The sequence below is a fragment of the Malaclemys terrapin genome, chromosome 2 (assembly GCF_027887155.1).
Source record: "Malaclemys terrapin pileata isolate rMalTer1 chromosome 2, rMalTer1.hap1, whole genome shotgun sequence".
Lineage (NCBI taxonomy): Eukaryota > Metazoa > Chordata > Testudines > Emydidae > Malaclemys > Malaclemys terrapin.
Window position 1 is genome coordinate 2894082 of NC_071506.1, and position 17101 is coordinate 2911182.

At 59.6% G+C, this 17101-nt stretch overlaps 2 protein-coding genes across 4 annotated transcripts; both read right to left on the reverse strand.

Moving 5' to 3' along the window:
* Positions 1–2266: 2266 nt before the first annotated feature.
* On the reverse strand, positions 2267–15376 carry LOC128831022 (ras-related protein Rab-26-like). 3 transcript variants are annotated; one of them, XM_054017055.1, is made up of 5 exons: positions 15287–15376; positions 9945–10271; positions 9157–9319; positions 5611–5730; positions 2267–4060 (listed from the first exon to the last, which is right to left on the reverse strand). In XM_054017055.1, exons 2-5 carry the CDS (start codon positions 10137–10139, stop codon positions 3936–3938), a joined length of 603 nt encoding a protein of 200 aa, XP_053873030.1. In that variant the 5' UTR covers positions 10140–10271; positions 15287–15376; the 3' UTR covers positions 2267–3935. The 3 variants fall into 3 exon arrangements, with proteins under 3 accessions (XP_053873030.1, XP_053873031.1, XP_053873032.1); XM_054017056.1 differs by lacking the exon at positions 15287–15376 and adding an exon at positions 12347–12533; XM_054017057.1 differs by lacking the exon at positions 15287–15376 and adding an exon at positions 11064–11470.
* Positions 14455–17101, reverse strand: TMEM276 (transmembrane protein 276). Its single transcript, XM_054017059.1, has 2 exons — positions 16826–17101; positions 14455–15984 (listed from the first exon to the last, which is right to left on the reverse strand). The coding sequence occupies exons 1-2, from the start codon at positions 16913–16915 to the stop codon at positions 15481–15483; spliced, it is 594 nt and encodes a 197-aa protein (XP_053873034.1). The 5' UTR covers positions 16916–17101; the 3' UTR covers positions 14455–15480.

Genomic DNA, 17101 nt, shown 5'->3' on the forward strand with positions numbered 1-17101 from the left:
GAGAGAGAGAGAGAGCTTGGTTCTCACCACTGCATGAAGCTTGAATCGATCGGGGGTCCTGGGTGGTGGGGGTAGCTGAGGGTCCGGAGTGCTGGAGTCAGGCAGAGCCCCCAGCACAATCAGTCAGGAGAAGATGAAGTCCCAATGGAACGGATGCAGATTTTGGATCCAGGTATCAGAACACTGACTTGAGCGTGGGGAGGGGTTTCTGTAGAGAAACAACAATGGTTCAAGGGAGAACACAAGGGAGATACCAAAGTTGTTTTGTTCAGGCTAGACATGGGAGCTGATCATTCCTGGCTTTGGGTGGTGTCCCTTGGAGGGAGCTCACAATGCAATTAGGCGGCTTCAGTATTTTGGATATCAATAAAGGATTTATGACTAGAATTGGTCTGATAACTGCTGAACTGGGTGTGTGCAGTGCAGGTGTGGGTTCATTGACATCTGGAGCAGAGATCCCCCATGATGCAGTGCTTCCCTGCTTTTCTGGTCCCAGAGTTCCATGCGGTTCTTGCCTTGGAATCTCTGGTCTCCATTCTGTACGCTAATGGAGATGCCTCATTGTCCTATCTTTGATGCAAATGAGCCTAGGGGAATTTCCTTAATCCTGTCACCCTTATCCCAGGGGTTTAGGTGTCTCCCATGGCCTTGTCTTTGCTTTTTGTAAGTCTTTCTTCTGATGCAGATTTGGTTCAAGCAGAGGCTGGAGGGCGGGGGAAGGTCTTTCGTGAGTCAGCCAGGCTGGGTGCTGCGCCCTGGTTCCCCAAGAACACAGAGCTGCTAGGTGTAAGTCTCCAGCCCAAGGCTTCCCCACCAGCAGAAGGGCTGCTAGCGAACCAGCAGGGTTAGGTGACAAAGTATCACTTGGGTCTCCTTTCTCCGCCATGTGCTGACACGCTCATAGAATTCTAGCAGATCGGAGAGGCGCGACTTTCCCTTGCAGAGCCCGGGTAGGCTTGTCCCTGGCATTTCGTGATCGCTCTGAGACTGGAACATGGGGCCCACATTTTAAAAAGGAAGTTGAAAACTTGGCGAGGGTGCAGGAGAGCGCTACAGCGATAACTCGAGGCACTGAAAGACGGGCATCGCTCAATACTGTAGAGAGGGATCAACACAGGGAGAAGCTACCAGGCACTACGCGGAATCTCTGACAGAACAAGAGACCGGGGCTGGAAGTTAAAAACCGTGTCATCTCTCTAACAGGCAGGGCAGCTAAGCACTGCAACAAACCGCCACCACGTGGTGGATTCTCCATCTCTGCCGTCTTCACATCAACACGGGATGCTTTTCTGGAGGAGCTGCCTCACGAGACACCAGACACGAGCAGCTGGGCTTGGAACAGGCGGAGCTGGGGCAGGAGGTCAGGCTAATGGTCCCTTCTAGCCTTAAAGATCTAGGGGTGAACTCCCAGTTCCAGGGAAGCCAACGGGAACTTTGCCATTGGCTTCCATGGGGCCAAAGATTTCACCCAATGGAACATTTCAGATAGTTTCCTGAGCCCTGCGATGAGACTGGCTGTGACTTCCCGGATCACGGGCAGCACCTTTTTTACAGCTGGTGCAATCAGGGGTCCCAGGTACCACGCCCTCTGGTGCAGATCACATAGTATTACTGGCAGCTTATCCTACCTGGTGCTGGGGACTGTCAGCGCCTTGGCAGCTTGTTCCCAGCACCCCCTCTCCGTCACCTCAATGCCTCCTCCCTTCTCTGCAGTGCTGGAAAAGAGCGAGTCTGGGATCGGTCCCCCAACCCTGCCGCGGTGAAGGCTGATGCAAAGAAGTGACCCGCTGTGCAGCCTTCTTTTCCTTGTTCGTTGCTCCCAGTGCCCAGCCCAGCCCAGGTGCTAGACATGGCATCTGGCCAGGGCACAAGACAGTGGGGTTACCTGGTGACATTCGCCTGGTGTTGTCTGGACCGGTGATCTGCTAGGTCACTCAAACCCTTGACTCTGGGAGCCAGCCTTCCCCTGCTGTGCTGCGAGAACCCCCATTTCACGCACAGCCTCTAGCATGTAAGTTGCTCCCAGCTATGTCAGTGAGCACTTTTGGCCAGTTGCTCCTTGGATTGTGCAAGCTAATGACACTAGGCAATATCTCCAGTCCCAGACACAACCCTAGGAACCTCCGTCTTGCAGTGTCCAGTTATGCCTGCTGGACGCTGCAAGCTTATATGAGTTTGTCAATTTAACAAAGAAATTGATATGTACCAGGCTTGTTATCCCAAGGGGAGTCTCTGACACGCTTCAAACCAAACGCACTGCTTCAGGTAGAACAAACAAACAGATTTATTAACTATAAAGATAAATTTTAAGTGATTATAAGTCAAAAGATTAAAAAAAAAGATACAAAAGGAGCGCTTAAACATGATAAAGTCATTGTGGAGAAACTAAACGGATTCTTTGCTTCATTTTAGTTGCCCTTCTCTGAACCTTTTCTAGTGCCAGTATATCTTTTTTGAGATGAGATGAGACCACATCTGTACACAGTATTCAAGATGTGGGCGTACCATGGATTTATATAAGTGCAATAAGATATTCTCCATCTTATTCTCTATCCCTTTTTTAATGATTCCTAACATCCTGTTTGCTTTTTTGACTGCCGCTGCACATTGCGTGGATGTCTTCAGAGAACTATCCATGATGACTCCAAGATCTCTTTCTTGATTTGTTGTACCTAAATTAGCCCCCATCATATTGTATGTATAGTTGAGGTTATTTTTTCCAATGTGCATTACTTTACATTTATCCACATTCAATTTCATTTGCCATTTTGTTGCCCAATAACTTAGTTTTGTGAGATCTTGTTGAAGTTCTTTACAGTCTTCTTAACTATCTTGAGCAGTTTAGTATCATCTGCAAACTTTGCAACCTCACTTTTTACCCCTTTCTCCAGATCATTTATGAAAAAGTTGAATAGGATTGGTCCTAGGACTGACCCTTGGGGAACACCACTAGTTACCCCTCTCCATTCTGAACATTTACCATTTATTCCTCTGACTGACTAAAGGAAGAGGGGTGACTTATTCAAGAGTCCAATAGATCCTTTGTTGCTGCCTAGGTCAGCATCATTTGTTCCTGTGAGGCTGGGTTGGGTTTGTCCCATACATGCCCTGATGAGGTGTGAGCTGCCCCTCTGTTCCTGGAGAGTTTTGCCTGGGCTTGTTTAAAGCCATGAGGACACGTTTTCAGCCTCATAACTATATACATGAAATTACAACCTATAACATCACTATAACAACAATGCTCAGTGCATCATAAGCCTTCCGAAGACACCCGACACGACAAACTTTGCATTGGCTACCACACAATCATTTTACAAGGATGAACATGGGAGTGCTGGGTGTTCCCTCGAGGTACAGAGCATCACATACCCCTCCATCCTGCACGGAGAACAATGGGATTTGCAACGAGCGCTAGGGAGCTGGGGCTGCTTTTCACACCTCTCAAACAGGACCCAGACTGCCCTCCAGCACCGGGGGAGGGGCATTCATTCGCTGCCGGCCCAGAGGGCAGAACAGCCCCCATAACCACTGACCCGGCTTCCTGCTGGACCTCGTGTGTGTGCGTGGGTCTCCCCGCGACCAGGGGCAGCCCACATGCTGGCCCTGCGGGGCGCTCTCCTCCCCTACAGGCTGGTGAGCAGCAAGAGGACAAACCGCAGACGCGGGGAGAGACGTGGGGCTCAGCCCAGGCCCTGGGGTCCGGCCTCCCTTTCCAGAGAACAAAGGTGCCCGGATGGCACGAGGTGCTTCCCCACCCACGGCAGGGAGTATCCGGCAGCACGTTCTGGTAACAGGGCAGGAGGGGCTCTCCAGGGGTGGCTCCATGCCCGGCAGGAGCAGTGGCTGGTGGTGGCACAGTGGCTTTCGGGGCTCAGGCTGGGACCCCAGCAGGCTCCTGAAGCACAGAGCGGGTTTGCCAGGCATCCCCAGGGCTCTCAGCATGCACAGGGGCTGGAGGAGTTGGCCTCCTGCAGCGACACGGTGAGCCTGCTGCGCCCAGCGTCACTCTTGAGGACGAGCAGCTGCACCACGTCCTGCACGCACCTGTCCACGTTCTCTCCTGCAGGGGCGAGACCGGCAGCGGGTGGCAGCACCAGGAGTCCCCCGCGGGGGAAAGGAACAGGACCCGCTACTTCCGGAGTGTGTGTGTGTGATGGGAGGGCTCTGGGTGTGTTTGTAACGGGGGTTCAGTGCACATGCACGTGTCTCTAGGGCTGTGCGTGAGAATGAAGGCTCTATACGTGAGTGTGTACACGAGGGCAGGGTGTGCACCGGGGCTGTGGGTGGGGAAAAGGGCCCGTGTGTGTCTGAGGGCCATACATGGGCACCCGCACCCAAACTCCCTCCTGGAGCCCGCACCCTTCACCTCCTCTGGTACCTCAACCCCCTGCCCCTGCCCTGAGCCCCCTCCCGCACCCCAACCCCCTACCTCAGCCCGGAGCCCGCACCCTTCACCTCCTCCCGTGCCCCAACCCCTGCCCTGAGCCCCCTCCCACACCCAAACTCCCTCCCGGAGCCCGCACCCTTCACCTCCTCCGGTACCTCAACCCCCTGCCCCTGCCCTGAGCCCCCTCCCACACCCAAACTCCCTCCCGGAGCCTGCACCCTTCACCTCCTCCGGTACCTCAACCCCCTGCCCCTGCCCTGAGCCCCCTCCCACACCCAAACTCCCTCCCGGAGCCCGCAGCCTTCACCTCCTCCGGTACCTCAACCCCCTGCCCCTGCCCTGAGCCCCCTCCCACACCCAATCTCCCTCAAGGAGCCCGCACCCTTCACCTCCTCCGGTACCTCAACCCCCTGCCCCTGCCCTGAGCCCCCTCCCACACCCAATCTCCCTCAAGGAACCCGCATCCCCTCCCACACCACAACCCCGTTTCTGCCCTGAGCCCCCTCCCGCACCCCAACCCCCAACCTCAGCCCGGAGCCCGCACCCTTCACCTCCTCCTGTGCCCCAACCCTCTGCCCCAGCGCTGAGCCCCCTCCCGGAGCCCACAATCCTCCCCCAGCCCCAAGCCCCCTCCCACACCTTGAACTTCTCATTTCCAGCCCCACCCAGAGCCTGCACCTCCAGCCAGAGCTCTCACCCCCTCCTGCACCGCCACCCCCTGCCTCAGCCCAATGAAAATGAGCGAGTGAGCGACAGAGGAAGGGGGATGGAGTGAGTGGGGGCAGGGCCTCCAGGAAGGGGCGGGGCCTCCAGGAAGGGGCGGGGCCTCCAGGAAGGGGCGGGGCAAGGGTGTTCGGTTTTCTGCGATTAGAAAGTTGGCAACCCGAGGGCAGCGGCTCTTGTCTGACAGCCACTCAGCAGCGGGGGAGGAATCTCAGCACATCACCGACGGCGGGCACTCACGTCCCCCTCCCCAAAGGTACTAATTCCCACTGAAATCACGAGCAGGGGTGGACCTGTCCCCCCGAGGCCAAGGGCTGAACGGGCGAGAGCCTGAACTCACCACGCCCTGGGCAGGGTGGGGCACATGGCTGGGGCAGGGAAGCTGCCCGGCTGCCGCATCATGTTTCAGAGAGGGCTCCAGCTCCTCCCAGCCGAGCCGAGCCCATTTGGGGGCCCAGCTCCCAGGCTGCATGAGGCGAGGGGGGGCAGCCCCGCCCTACCTGTCTTGGCCGACACGTTAAACCTGCCGGCTATTCTGTGCTCCACAGAAAACTTCTCAGCCTGGTCCTCCGGCAGGCACGGCTCCAGGTCAGTCTTGTTTCCTAGCAGGAAGATGGGGGCTGCAGGAGGCAGAGATGGGACGGGGTGATGGGGGAGAGAAAGACGGGAAAACGCAAGGGCTCAGGATGGGGCCAGCACCTGCCGGGTGTGACCGGGGGGCCGGGCTGTATGCAGGGAGGGCCATCCAGGGCCCTGTACCCCAGCACACAGTAGGGAGGCCTGGACACATGGTCAGACCGGCGTTCACGCCCTGAACTCCCCTGTCCCTTGGCACTGCCTCAGCATCCGTGCCAACTCCCACATGTATAGAGCTCGAGAGCCCGGAGGGGCTCAGCTCATGGCTGGACTGGCCCCCGGCTCCCCCACTCCCGGGTCAGCCGGGAACAAAACACGGGGAAATGGCAGAGCCCTGGCACTAAACGTGCCACATCCTGAAGCAGTGGTGCCAGGCTGTGGTGCCGGGGGCCCCTGTTCCTATTCACTCCGATGGGGCACCCAGAGCCCTCCCCCGCCTTGGCTAATCGCAGCCTTAGCGAACAAGCAGGACATTGGACACTGGAGTGTGGTTTCGACACTGCAAACTGGCCTGGTGGGACCCCCCCAGCCCCTCCCAACCTGCCCTGCCAGCTCCAACGCTGGGCACCCATGTTTCCCACTGTGCTTTCTTCCCCGCTGCCCAGTCAGCAGGGAATGCCCGCCCCGAACACCTCGGTCAGGCCACTCCCCCTTTCTCCTCCAGATCCCGCCCCTGCCACGACACCTGCCACAGGGAGAGCCACGGGACCTAGCGCCGAACAGCTCTCTGGGACGCCCCTCCCTGCCAGTGGCCCCCGTGGTCCGTCAGCTCTTTGGGGCAGGACACGTCTCGGTACGTGTCTGCACAGCACCCAGCACCCTGGGGCCCAGCCCTGAACGGGGCCTGTGGGTGCCATGGCCAGCAGCATGTGAGCCCTGGGTGATTCTGCCTCAAGGTGCCCGCTTGGACAAGAGCCGAGGTGAGATGAGACAGCCTCTCTGGAAGGGCTTCTCCTGCCTGGTCTGCCCCCGCGGCTTCAGCTCCCCACCGGTGCGCAGCACAGCTGTGTGTGGGGAGCCCAGGGCTGGGATAGCACAGGCATAGGCACTGACTCTGGGGGTGCTCTGGGGCTGGAGCACCCATGGAAAAAAATAGTGGGTGCTTAGCACCCACCAGCCACCCACTGATCAGCAGGCGGGAGGCGGAGGGGACGGAGCAGGGGCGGGAAGAGGTGAAGCAAGCGTGGGGCCTTGGGGAAGGGGTGGAGTGGGGGCGGGGCCTCAGGGCAGAGCAGAGGTGGAGCACCCTCCCGGAAAAAGTTGTCGCCTGTGAACACAGGGCTGAGGTTCAGCAGTGAAGGGCACCGGCAGAGCTGGGGGTGGGACCCTAGGCTGGGATTGAGGGGAACTGGCAGAGCTGGGGGGGGAGCCCAGGGCTGGGGTAGCAGGGGGCTGCGGGTCGCAATTGAGGGGCATTGGCAGAGCTGGGGGGAGCCCAGGGCTGAGGTAGCAGGGGGCTGCGGGTTGCGATTGAGGGGCATTGGCAGAGCTGGGGGGAGCCCAGGGCTGGGGTAGCAGGGGGCTGTGGGTCGGGAGTGAGGTCACTGGCAGAGCTGGGGGGAGCCCAGGGCTGGGGTAGCAGGGGGCTGTGGGTCGGGAGTGAGGTCACTGGCAGAGCTGGGGGGAGCCCAGGGCTGGGGTAGCAGGGGGCTGCGGGTTGGGATTGAGGGGAACTGGCAGAGCTGGGGGGAGCCCAGGGCTGAGGTAGCAGGGGGCTGCAGGTCGTGATTGAGGGGCATTGGCAGAGCTGGGGGGAGCCCAGGGCTGAGGTAGCAGGGGGTTGCGGGTCGGGACTGAGGGGCATTGGCAGAGCTGGGGGGACCCAGGGCTGAGGTAGCAGGGGGCTGCGGGTCGGGAGTGAGGGGCACTGGCAGAGCTGGGGGGACCCAGGGCTGAAGTAGCAGGGGGCTGCGGGTTGGGATTGAGGGGAACTGGCAGAGCTGGGGGGAGCCCAGGGCTGGGGTAGCAGGGGGCTGCGGATTGGGATTGAGGGGAACTGGCAGAGCTGGGGGGAGCCCAGGGCTGGGGTAGCAGGGGGCTGCGGGTCGCGATTGAGGGGCATTGGCAGAGCTGGGGGGAGCCCAGGGCTGAGGTAGCAGGGGGCTGCGGGTTGCGATTGAGGGGCATTGGCAGAGCTGGGGGAAGCCCAGGGCCGGGCTAGCAGGGGGCTGTGGGTCGGGAGTGAGGTCACTGGCAGAGCTGGGGGGAGCCCAGGGCTGGGGTAGCAGGGGGCTGTGGGTCGGGAGTGAGGTCACTGGCAGAGCTGGGGGGACCCAGGGCTGGGGGAGCAGGGGGCTGTGGGTCGGGAGTGAGGTCACTGGCAGAGCTAGGGGGAGCCCAGGGCTGAGGTAGCAGGGGGCTGCGGGTCGGGAGTGAGGGGCACTGGCAGAGCTTTAGGGCTTTAGAGTTTTATGTACAATACACGCCATTGTCATGAGCACTAAAAATCAATGCAAAGTGCTACAAATGTGTGTCTGAAGACAGCAGCACTCTGGCCAGGGCATCGCTAATTAACAGACAGACGCACACAGGTGCACGCACACACACGATTTCGGCAGAGCGGCTGGTTTCTCTTTAACCGTTTTCCGGGCTCCCTCTGTCTCCAGCCACTTTGAAAAGCTGCCAGGGAACCTCGTGAGAGAGATGGCCTGGAGCCCAGGGCTTAACGAGCGTGACTGGAGCCCAGCCTGGGAAAGAGCTGGGTGGCACAGGCTGGACGCCAGCCCTCAGGGTGGCAGGCAGTGGGGCCCAGCCCCTGCTACACGTGCTCAGGCCTATGGGATGGGCGCTCCCTCCCTCCTATGATGAGGGGGGGGTTCCCTGAGCGGCTCGGCTGCTCGTTCCCGCCCCTTGGGGTGCAGGGGTACTTGTACAGTCCTGGGGAGAGCAGTGGCTGGCATGCGGGAGGGTGCGCGCAGTGCTGGAATGGGGGGAGGGGCTTTGTGCACGGGGCAGGGTGTGGAGAGGCTAGAACTGGTCAGTGGGGGCCATGGGGCCCTGCTGGGCATCCCTGCCATGGGCCAGACCCCAGCGTGGCATCCCCGCATCACGTGCCTGCTGCAGAACCCTATGGCCGGGGCGGCCAGTGAGCTGAACAGATGCCCCAAGGGGCGTGTGGCGGGTCCAGGGGGTGGCTCCACCAGGGGGCAGGATGGGACGGGAGGCAGCTGCCTGGTCCCCCCAGGGTAAGGGCAGCCCAGCCGTGGGATCTGAGCCAGGTGTATTCGCACAGCTCCCCCCCAGGTGGGTGAATAACTGGGGGGGATGGGCGCTGGGAACCCGCCCCACCTTGGCAGGTCAGGGGAACCCACTGTCTGGGAGGGAGCAGAGTCGGGAGCAGTGCAGTGGAGGATATTGGGAACTTGGCCCTCCCTGTCCCCGCATTGCGGGAGTTGCCCAGTGCCCCCTACCGTCCGGGCAGTACTGCCGGGCCACGTAGACCCAGTGCGGGAGGCTGTCGAAGGAGAGCTGGCTCTGGGAGCTGTACAGCAGTAGCACGGCGTCCGTGTCCCGGAAGTAGCAGCTGCTCAGGGAGAGGAACCTTTCTTCACCAGCCGTGTCCCACAGGGAGATCTGCGCACAGCAGAGAGCACGGGGTGAAGCCTTGGCCCCAGGGCGTGGAGCAAGGCACTGGCAGCCTGTGGAACTCTCTGCCACATGAACTTGGCTGGACAAATGAGGCGGCTGCAGTCTTTAAGCCAGCTGGGTTAGATGGTAACGGTCTCAGGCTGAAGGCCCTAACGCGCCAGGACGTGCCCCGCTTCGCCCCACAGACAGCACTGCCCAGCCGGCTGGTTTCATCTCCCTCAGGATGCAGGCAGGATATCAGGCGAGAAGGGCCCGGAGCCCCGTGTGCTGTGGTGACTGGAGCGAGAGTCCAGGGGGGAACTCAGGAAAACCAGCTCATTTGCGGAGCATCGTGATTCAACTCCAGGCCCCCAGCCAGCCCTGCCCCCCGCCCCCCACCCCCCACCAAGGCTCTCAGCCAACACAAGCCCAGCCCTGAGCCGCTACCTGTGGGTGGGATGCTGTCGCCTAGCAACTCCTGACAGCGGATTAACCCTTTGGGTCGTCGCTCCCCAGCGAGGGACAGTCTGGGTGCCCGTGGCAGGGCTTGGCTACCACGGAGTTTCGTTGGCGTGGCCCAGACACACCCGGCCCTGGGGGGAGGGCGAGGGACAGGCCTGCAGTCACGTACCTGTGCCAGGCCGGGGATCGGAGGGTGGCTGAGCTGCACGGTCCTCTTGCAGACGGCCAGGTGCTCGTTGGGGGCGTGGGCCCCCTGCAGGAAGCGCCCCACCCGGATGCGATGGAACAGGGTGGTCTTCCCCACCCCAAAGTCCCCCAGCAGGATGAGCTTGAACTTCAGGCCGGGCGGAGGCACGGTCGCCATCACAGTGCAGGGGCCGGCTCCCTCCAGCAGCCGTGGGTGGTAAATGCCCAGGCCTGGCCCATGGGCTCCATTCCTCGGCAGGACCCGTCCCACTGGGCCACCGGGCAGCACGGGCCGGCAGACCTAGCAGGGCTGCAGCGGGAGGGAAGGAGAAAGCAGGGAATGGAGCAGGTTTCCCCGGCTGGGGCCCACGCTGCAGATCCCAGCCTGGGAGACGGGGCTGGGGGAACCCCGCCCCACCCCCACTGCCGGCTCCAGCCCCGGGGGCCCCATCCCAGGGAGCCCGAGCGGATTGCATGCACGGACCGTGAAAGCCTCTAGCTCTCCCCAGGGCACGAACAGGTTCCTAGCACCCTCCCAGCACCCCTCCCCTGGCGGGACTCTGCCCCTTGGGAAGGCATCACTAGCTCACGGAGACGTGCGGTGTGAAATTCAGCACCTCAGCGACTCAGGCCCCCTAGCACTGCTCTGGGGCCAGCACCGATTGCTGGGTGAGAGCCCCCCTTACTGAGCGCCCTCCGTTCCCGGTAGTACAGGCCCCTAGCACTGCTCTGGGGCCAGCACGGACTGCTGGGGAGAGTGCCCCGTTAACCCCCCTGTTCCCTGCAGCCCGGTGCCCTGTGTCCCACACTCAGCCCCTGGGCTCTAACTCTTGCTGTCTCGGTGGCCCAGGCGTGCCGTGGGGGTGCCGCACGCCATCAGGGGGAGAGGGCCCAGCAGGCGTGGGCGCGGCCTCTCCTGGCGCAGCTCTCTGATACAGGGACTGAGCTGGGATGTTATGGGGCCCCCTCGGGGCTCCAGCAGAGGCTGGTACCCCCCCAGGCAGAGTGTTTGCTTTCTGCATCGGGGGAGGGGTGGAGGGCTGGGCAGTTGACTGAGCGGGGTGGGGGGCGGTTTGGCAGAGCTAAGCGGGGCCTCCTCTACCTTGGCCAGGATCTTGCTGGGTCCACAAGGGAGCTTGTCAACTGCTTCCTGGTGTGTTGGAGTAGAGCCTGGGAGGAGCTACTGCACCTGGCACACCCCTCCCAGCGGGGTAATCCCAGGCGGTCAAAGTGCAATAAACAAGGAGGGTAGGGCCCCCTTCTCCGTAAAGCCTCCACAGGCAGAAAGCCCTGGTTTCGCCTCCCAGCCCTGACACCCATTCCCCAGCCTGGGGCAGGGCCCAACCCTGCTCCGTGCCTCAGTTTCCCCCATCCCACCCGCCAGGGGCTGTATGGGTTAGTGTCTGTCCAGGAAAGAGCTCCCAGTCTTGCAGAGTGGAGAGCTACCCTCCCCCGTGACACCGGCTTGTCTGTCCGGTTGGCCCGGGTGGGGGATGAAGGTGACCAGCCGCCCCCGCCCCCTGGGCCCCGCTGCATTCAGCCCCTGCCCCCTCTTGCTGATCAGGGAGCTGTCCGGGCTGCCAGGGAACTGCCTGCACACACCCATCCCCCTCGCTCTGCTCTGCTCAGCTCCTGCCTTCACCCATTTGCTCCTTGCCGGTTCAGTGCCCCCCGGAGCAGGGAACTGAGTGTTGCCGGTGTTCATAAACCGGAGGGGCCCCTGGAAGGAGGGTGCTCAGGCTCCGTTCCAGGCTTGGCACCTCACAGTGGCAGATGCAGCAGGGACAAGCCCCCCCTCTCCCCCTGACTCACTCCACCCTGGCCGGTGAGATGTTCAGCTGCTCCTGCCCAGGTGTGAACCCTGGCCTAGATGGAAGGCCTGCGTCACCCGGCCGCCCCGTTCTAACAGCAGCCGGACGGAGCGCAGGGCGTTCCCAGAGCCAGCGGTGCAGAGAAGGCAGCATGGCCTCCCCGCGACCATCCCGCTCTCGGTGTCCCCCAGGCGCTCAGCCAGCTATTGGAGGGAGGGTAACCGAACACCGGCTGCTGGGCGTGGCCTTTTCATAGGCACGGCACTGCAGCCAGGTCTGCCAGCATGCCCCGAGCGTGCCCGGTGCCTGGGCTTAGGACGGGCGCTGCAAGGGACTTTCTGCTGACGGTGCTTCCCCAGCTCCTGCTCCCTCCCGCACTTGGCCGCACTCCTTCCTCTCGTGTGTTACCCAGGGCTGCTGGGCACAGCCGCTCCCCAGCAGAACGGGCAGACACGCACGTAGCCCCCTCGCTCCTGCAAGCTGCACACGACAGTGACAGCAGAAATTGTACCCCACGTGGTTCTGCTCTTTTAACTCCTTCGGCACAAATCAACAATAGCAGATGGTTCCTTACCTGTCTGGTAACTGCTGTTCTTCGAGCTGTGGCTGCAGGCACGTCTTCCCTCAGGAGTGTGCCCGCCCCGCACCAAAGCCGGAGAAATCCGCCTAGCAGCATGCCTGGGCAGCGCTCACGCCCTTTGCCTCACAGCCCCTCCCCGGGCTCTAGAAGGGCAGAGCGGCCGTGACCCCTTGGGTCCTTTGCACCATGAAGGCTTCCCTGACTAGTCTAGCAACCAGGAAGGCCATATCCTGGGAGCGGAGAGCCAATGAACACGTTGCTATTGACTCAAACAGATTCATCAGTGGCACGAGCACTGTATTAAGGTCCCACAACGGCACCATTTTCTTCGCTGGTGGAAAACGATGGACAATGCCTTTCAGAAACCTCCCTACCATAGGATCTGAAAATAGTGACTTTCCCCAAAGAGGAGGGTAGAAAGCTGAAATCGCAGCCAAATGAACTTTCGAAGAGCTAAGAGTCAGGCCCGAAGATTTCAACTGCAACCAATAGTCCAGAGCACTCTGAATCCAAACTGACATAGGATGAATTTCCCCTGAGGTCCCCCAAATCGAAAACTGCTTCCACTTCGACAAACAGGTGGAGGGGCTGTATTCCAATTTATGGGTCCTTTTCCTCGGTGGAGCCCTCCTAGAGGCTGCCTCCGAGTTCTGCCGCGGAACATCAGTGCGATGAGGCTCAGACGACAGCTGAGGAGCTGGTACCGTCTCCAGTGCTGATGTAGGCCTCATGGCTTGCTTGCATCTCAAGTGCCTTGCTAACTGCATCCTTGTCCTGAAGGACTTACAGATGGAGCACCTGTCCTTACCGTGTCCCTCTCCCAGGCACAATAAACACCGCGTGTGGGGCTCACTATTTGGAATAGTCCCTCATGTGATAGGCAATGTTTAAATCCCGGTGAAGACATTCCACCAGGAAACTACAGCTAACTAACTAACCCACCCACCTAAGGTACTAACTACTAAACAACTAACTATGAACACGAAGTTCTCAACAACTGAGAGATAAAAGGGCAGTGCCCCCAGTGCTCCAACTCTAGCTGTGGGTGATGAGAAGGAACTGAGTAGGGTCAGGGCAACGCTGCCCTTATACAGCCAGGGGAGAGGCTAGGAGTCAAGGGGCGCGAACACTACCCCTCCAGGTACGGCTAGGCGAATTGCCCCAGCTTTGGTGCACTGGGCGTGCACACGGGAACGTCTGTAAGCACTCGAAGAACAACAAAGAGCCAGCCAGAGCCTGTGGGGCTCCTGGGATCCTGTCACTTCTAGGGCATCTAACTCCTAGAGAAGGGCCGCACTACGTAGGGGCTCCTGCCCTGATGCAGAAGGCCTGTCACCAGGGTAACGATTTATGCAGATAGACAAGGTCAGCAGAGTGCGCTGTAAGTCAGGAGTTCCACAAGCAGAGCTGCACGGGGGAGTGCCAAGGGGTGGTGCAGAATTTGCCTGACACCTTTAATTTTATTGAGAGAAAAACCCAAGAGCTGCTGTTGATGTTTTAACCTCCTTCATGAGGAAAGACAGGAAAGTTCAACCCTTGATATGGAAGGGTCTAACTGCACAGCGAGTACCCCAGAAACTGGGAAAAGCCATGCCAGGGTACGAGTGAGACGCCTCTAAACCAGCAGTAGCTACAACTATAGATACCCAAACGGTTTGGGCCCAGTCAGTGCATTAATGCAAGTAAGAAACTCAAATATGCTTGGGGGGGGGTCCCCCCAGCTGCTCTTCCACACTCTGAATGGATGGCCTCTGCACACAGAGGCCAAGCTGGAGAGCTCAACGTTGCCCTAAGTGTGGGTGGGTGGGTGGGGGTGCAGCGGGGGAGAGCTTTCCCAGTGTTAAGAGGGACATTCAAGAGGATTTCAGCAGCTTGGTTTGCAACCTTCTCATGGGGTCTCCAATGAGGACTTGGCTTTGCCAAGCGTTGGCAGAGAAACAAGTGAACACAGCCCAGCGGCCAGGCCAGCTTCCTTGTGAGGGTGCACTCTTGGGTTACGCTCATAGTGTGTGTCTAACCACAGCCATGCAGCGCTCCCTCCAGCAATCTCCCAGGCAGAGAGACAGCCAGCGCGCTCGTGCGACTCCACGAGGACACGTGCACAGGGTGGGAAACGCTTTATTTCAGTTGGTCTCACTTTTTTATTTTCCCTTTCAAGTGAGGAAATTAACGGGAAAAAATAGCTAGTGCTCAAGGCCTTACAGGCACAAGAGTCAGGACATTCAAGAGAGCAGTTCCCAAGGCAATCAGAACTGTAGGACAGCGACTTATCATGGGACAGCCAAGACACTGCAGGCCACTGTAGCACTTACAGCACTTTGACGTGAAAAGTTCCAAGGACTCAATAATAACATTATCCTCACAGAGGGGCTGAGTTAAACTGGGGCGGGGAAACAATAGGAGTCCCCTGAATTTAATACCCGTCAATTCGCAGGAGTCTGTTAATGCCTGGAATGAAATTAAGCAAAGGTAAATGTAGACTGGTCGGCAGGAACAATACCCTGAGCTCCATCTGCTAAGGGATGGGCTCCCAAGGACGTGCTGGGGACATGGGAGGAGGAGGGACCAGGCACTCTCTCAGCCTGCAGCCGTCTGCTGGGAAAGGGACTGCCAGGTCCTCTCTGTCACCAGTTCCCTTGAGCTACGATGGAATAGCCAGCCTCTTCCCTGGGCGGCCTGCAACTCCTCCTGGAAGGCTGGGGGTATTGAACCAGCCGGCTTCCAAGAGGGCTCCATAGTCACCCTGCCTCTTCTCCCCACCCCAGAGACCAAAGGGGAAATTCGAAGCAGTTTGGAGCAGCAGTTGGTGTATTTCTGCCCTATCGGGGCCCACTCCAGGGAACAGCAGCAAACAGGACAGCTCCAATCGTTGGTATCCGCCTCTCATCCAGCATCAATCAGTTACCCAAGTCACAAGCTGCTGCAGCGACTTACCTGGAGCCCGAGGGCTGCACGCAGTGCGCTAATGTAGCTCAGACAGCAGCCAGAAACAGGAAGGTTAACTCGACAGTCCCAGGGCCCAGGTCACATTGCCTGCCGGAAGCTGTAACCGCTGCACCAAGGCTGACGGCAGCCACAGACCACACTGAGAACGCCACAGACAGCACCTTGGTAAGTCCCACATAAAATCAATCAAGGTCAAGGTGCTGTGTCCGGAAGGCCCATTGAAATGCTAAATTTCCTGCTGCCAGGAGACAGCTGAGGACAGCCTCCTTCCTCAGCATCAGCAGTGTCTCCACCTTCACCCCGGACAGGAGGCCAGCTGTGCTCAACACCAGGCTGCCCAGTATCCCATAGAAATTCATGGTGAAAATGGAAAGGATGAGGATGGTGATGGAGGCCACCACGGTGACAGACTGGGCAACCATGGCCCTGCCCTCTTCAGTGAAGTACTCCAAGCCCGCAGCCAGCAGCAGGGCTCCTCCCAGGAGGATGTTGGCAGTGGAGTGGTCGCCATTCAGCCAGTGAAATCCAAAAGCCAGCAAAGGGAGGCCAATGACGGTGGAGACCCAGGTACCAGACTGGGAATCTGCTGCCAAGGTAACCCCAAGAGGTGTCCAGAAGAAGCCAACTGCTCCCATAAGTGCTGCCAGGGCCTGGAGGAGGAACCCTGCAGCTGCCCCGCGATTTATCTACAAACACACAGAGGCAAGCAATGAGCGGCAGGCCACAGTCACAGGGATCTCAGCAGAACAGACACAAAGCAATAGCTTGGACACCCAGGGTAACAGCTTGAGAATCCATCCCCCCGCTTGGTACCCAGAGTTGCTTCACACTGTGAGCGGGAGTCCACCCTTCACCAGCTCCGCTGCTTTCTTCCACACACAGCTCCTCATAAAGGCCCATTAAGAAAAACATCTTTGCTTGTGTTCCTTCCTATCTCTAGTGCGACTGTGAAACCCCTTTTGTTCCACTGACAACTGCCCACCCCCAAAGCAGATTCCCCAGCCCCACAGACATTGACACTGCCTCCTGCCCCCACAAACAGATTCATCCTTCCCCCAGCTGCTGCAAAAAAGTCATCTGGAGCTGGTGAAGCAGGTAGGCTGCCAAAGGACCAAGGAATCATCCGGTAGAGAGAGCACATTGAACTCGGCCCCAGGCCTCCGTATCAGACTCTCGACACCTGTAAGCGTTAAGCTAACTCGCAATCAAGTGCTGCGGGAAGAAAGCAGGTAAGTTATCATGGGGCCTGAAAATCTGTTTGTCCAGTAAACATGAGGGCAACAGAAGCGAACGAGGGACAACGCAGATGGCCTTTCGCTAGGCCACAGCGCTCGTGCGCAGTGCGTTGATTTGTTCTCTGCCTTGGCAGTTTCCTTTAACAAGGCCTGTCTCTGTCAGGTGGGGGAACACGAACGGCCGCTCACAGCTGCCACCTGGGCACGTCTATGGCAAGCGGGGCACATTGGTCCGTTCCTGAGCCCTGCGCCTCCCAGACACGATACGATGCTCTGCGGCAATCGCTCTCACCTGGAAAGTGTGGACGGCGGAGCTCAGACACACGGCGCTGAGCCCCACGCTGGGGAGAGCCGTGCTCCACTCGGCAGCCAGGCCGGCCATGGGGGCAGGGGTCTCATCCAGCCTGAAAGGGAGAGGAGAGAGCGGGGTTCCCGGGGCTCGCAGCACCGGCTCTGGCTGCACAGGGGGGCGGCTGCGGGGTTCACACAACAGAGCAACTGCCGGGGCCGGGGCCGAGCCGTCAGCTGGGAAACCTCCGAGGGAGCGAGACCGTCACGGCCATTGCCC

What these genes read in the sequence shown, in the direction of transcription:
- LOC128831022 (XM_054017055.1), bottom strand. Translation starts at nt 10,139, where the DNA reads ATGGCGACCGTGCCTCCGCCCGGCCTGAAGTTCAAGCTCATCCTGCTG. An exon ending in CCGGCAGTACTGCCCGGACG is followed by an intron (nt 5,731 to 9,156) that starts GTAGGGGGCACT and finishes TGCCTCCTGCAG; the next exon opens with CCCCCATCTTCCTGCTAGGA. An exon ending in TAACGTGTCGGCCAAGACAG is followed by an intron (nt 4,061 to 5,610) that starts GTAGGGCGGGGC and finishes TCGCCCCTGCAG; the next exon opens with GAGAGAACGTGGACAGGTGC.
- TMEM276 (XM_054017059.1), bottom strand. Translation starts at nt 16,915, where the DNA reads ATGGCCGGCCTGGCTGCCGAGTGGAGCACGGCTCTCCCCAGCGTGGGG. An exon ending in CCGCCGTCCACACTTTCCAG is followed by an intron (nt 15,985 to 16,825) that starts GTGAGAGCGATT and finishes GTGTGTTTGTAG; the next exon opens with ATAAATCGCGGGGCAGCTGC.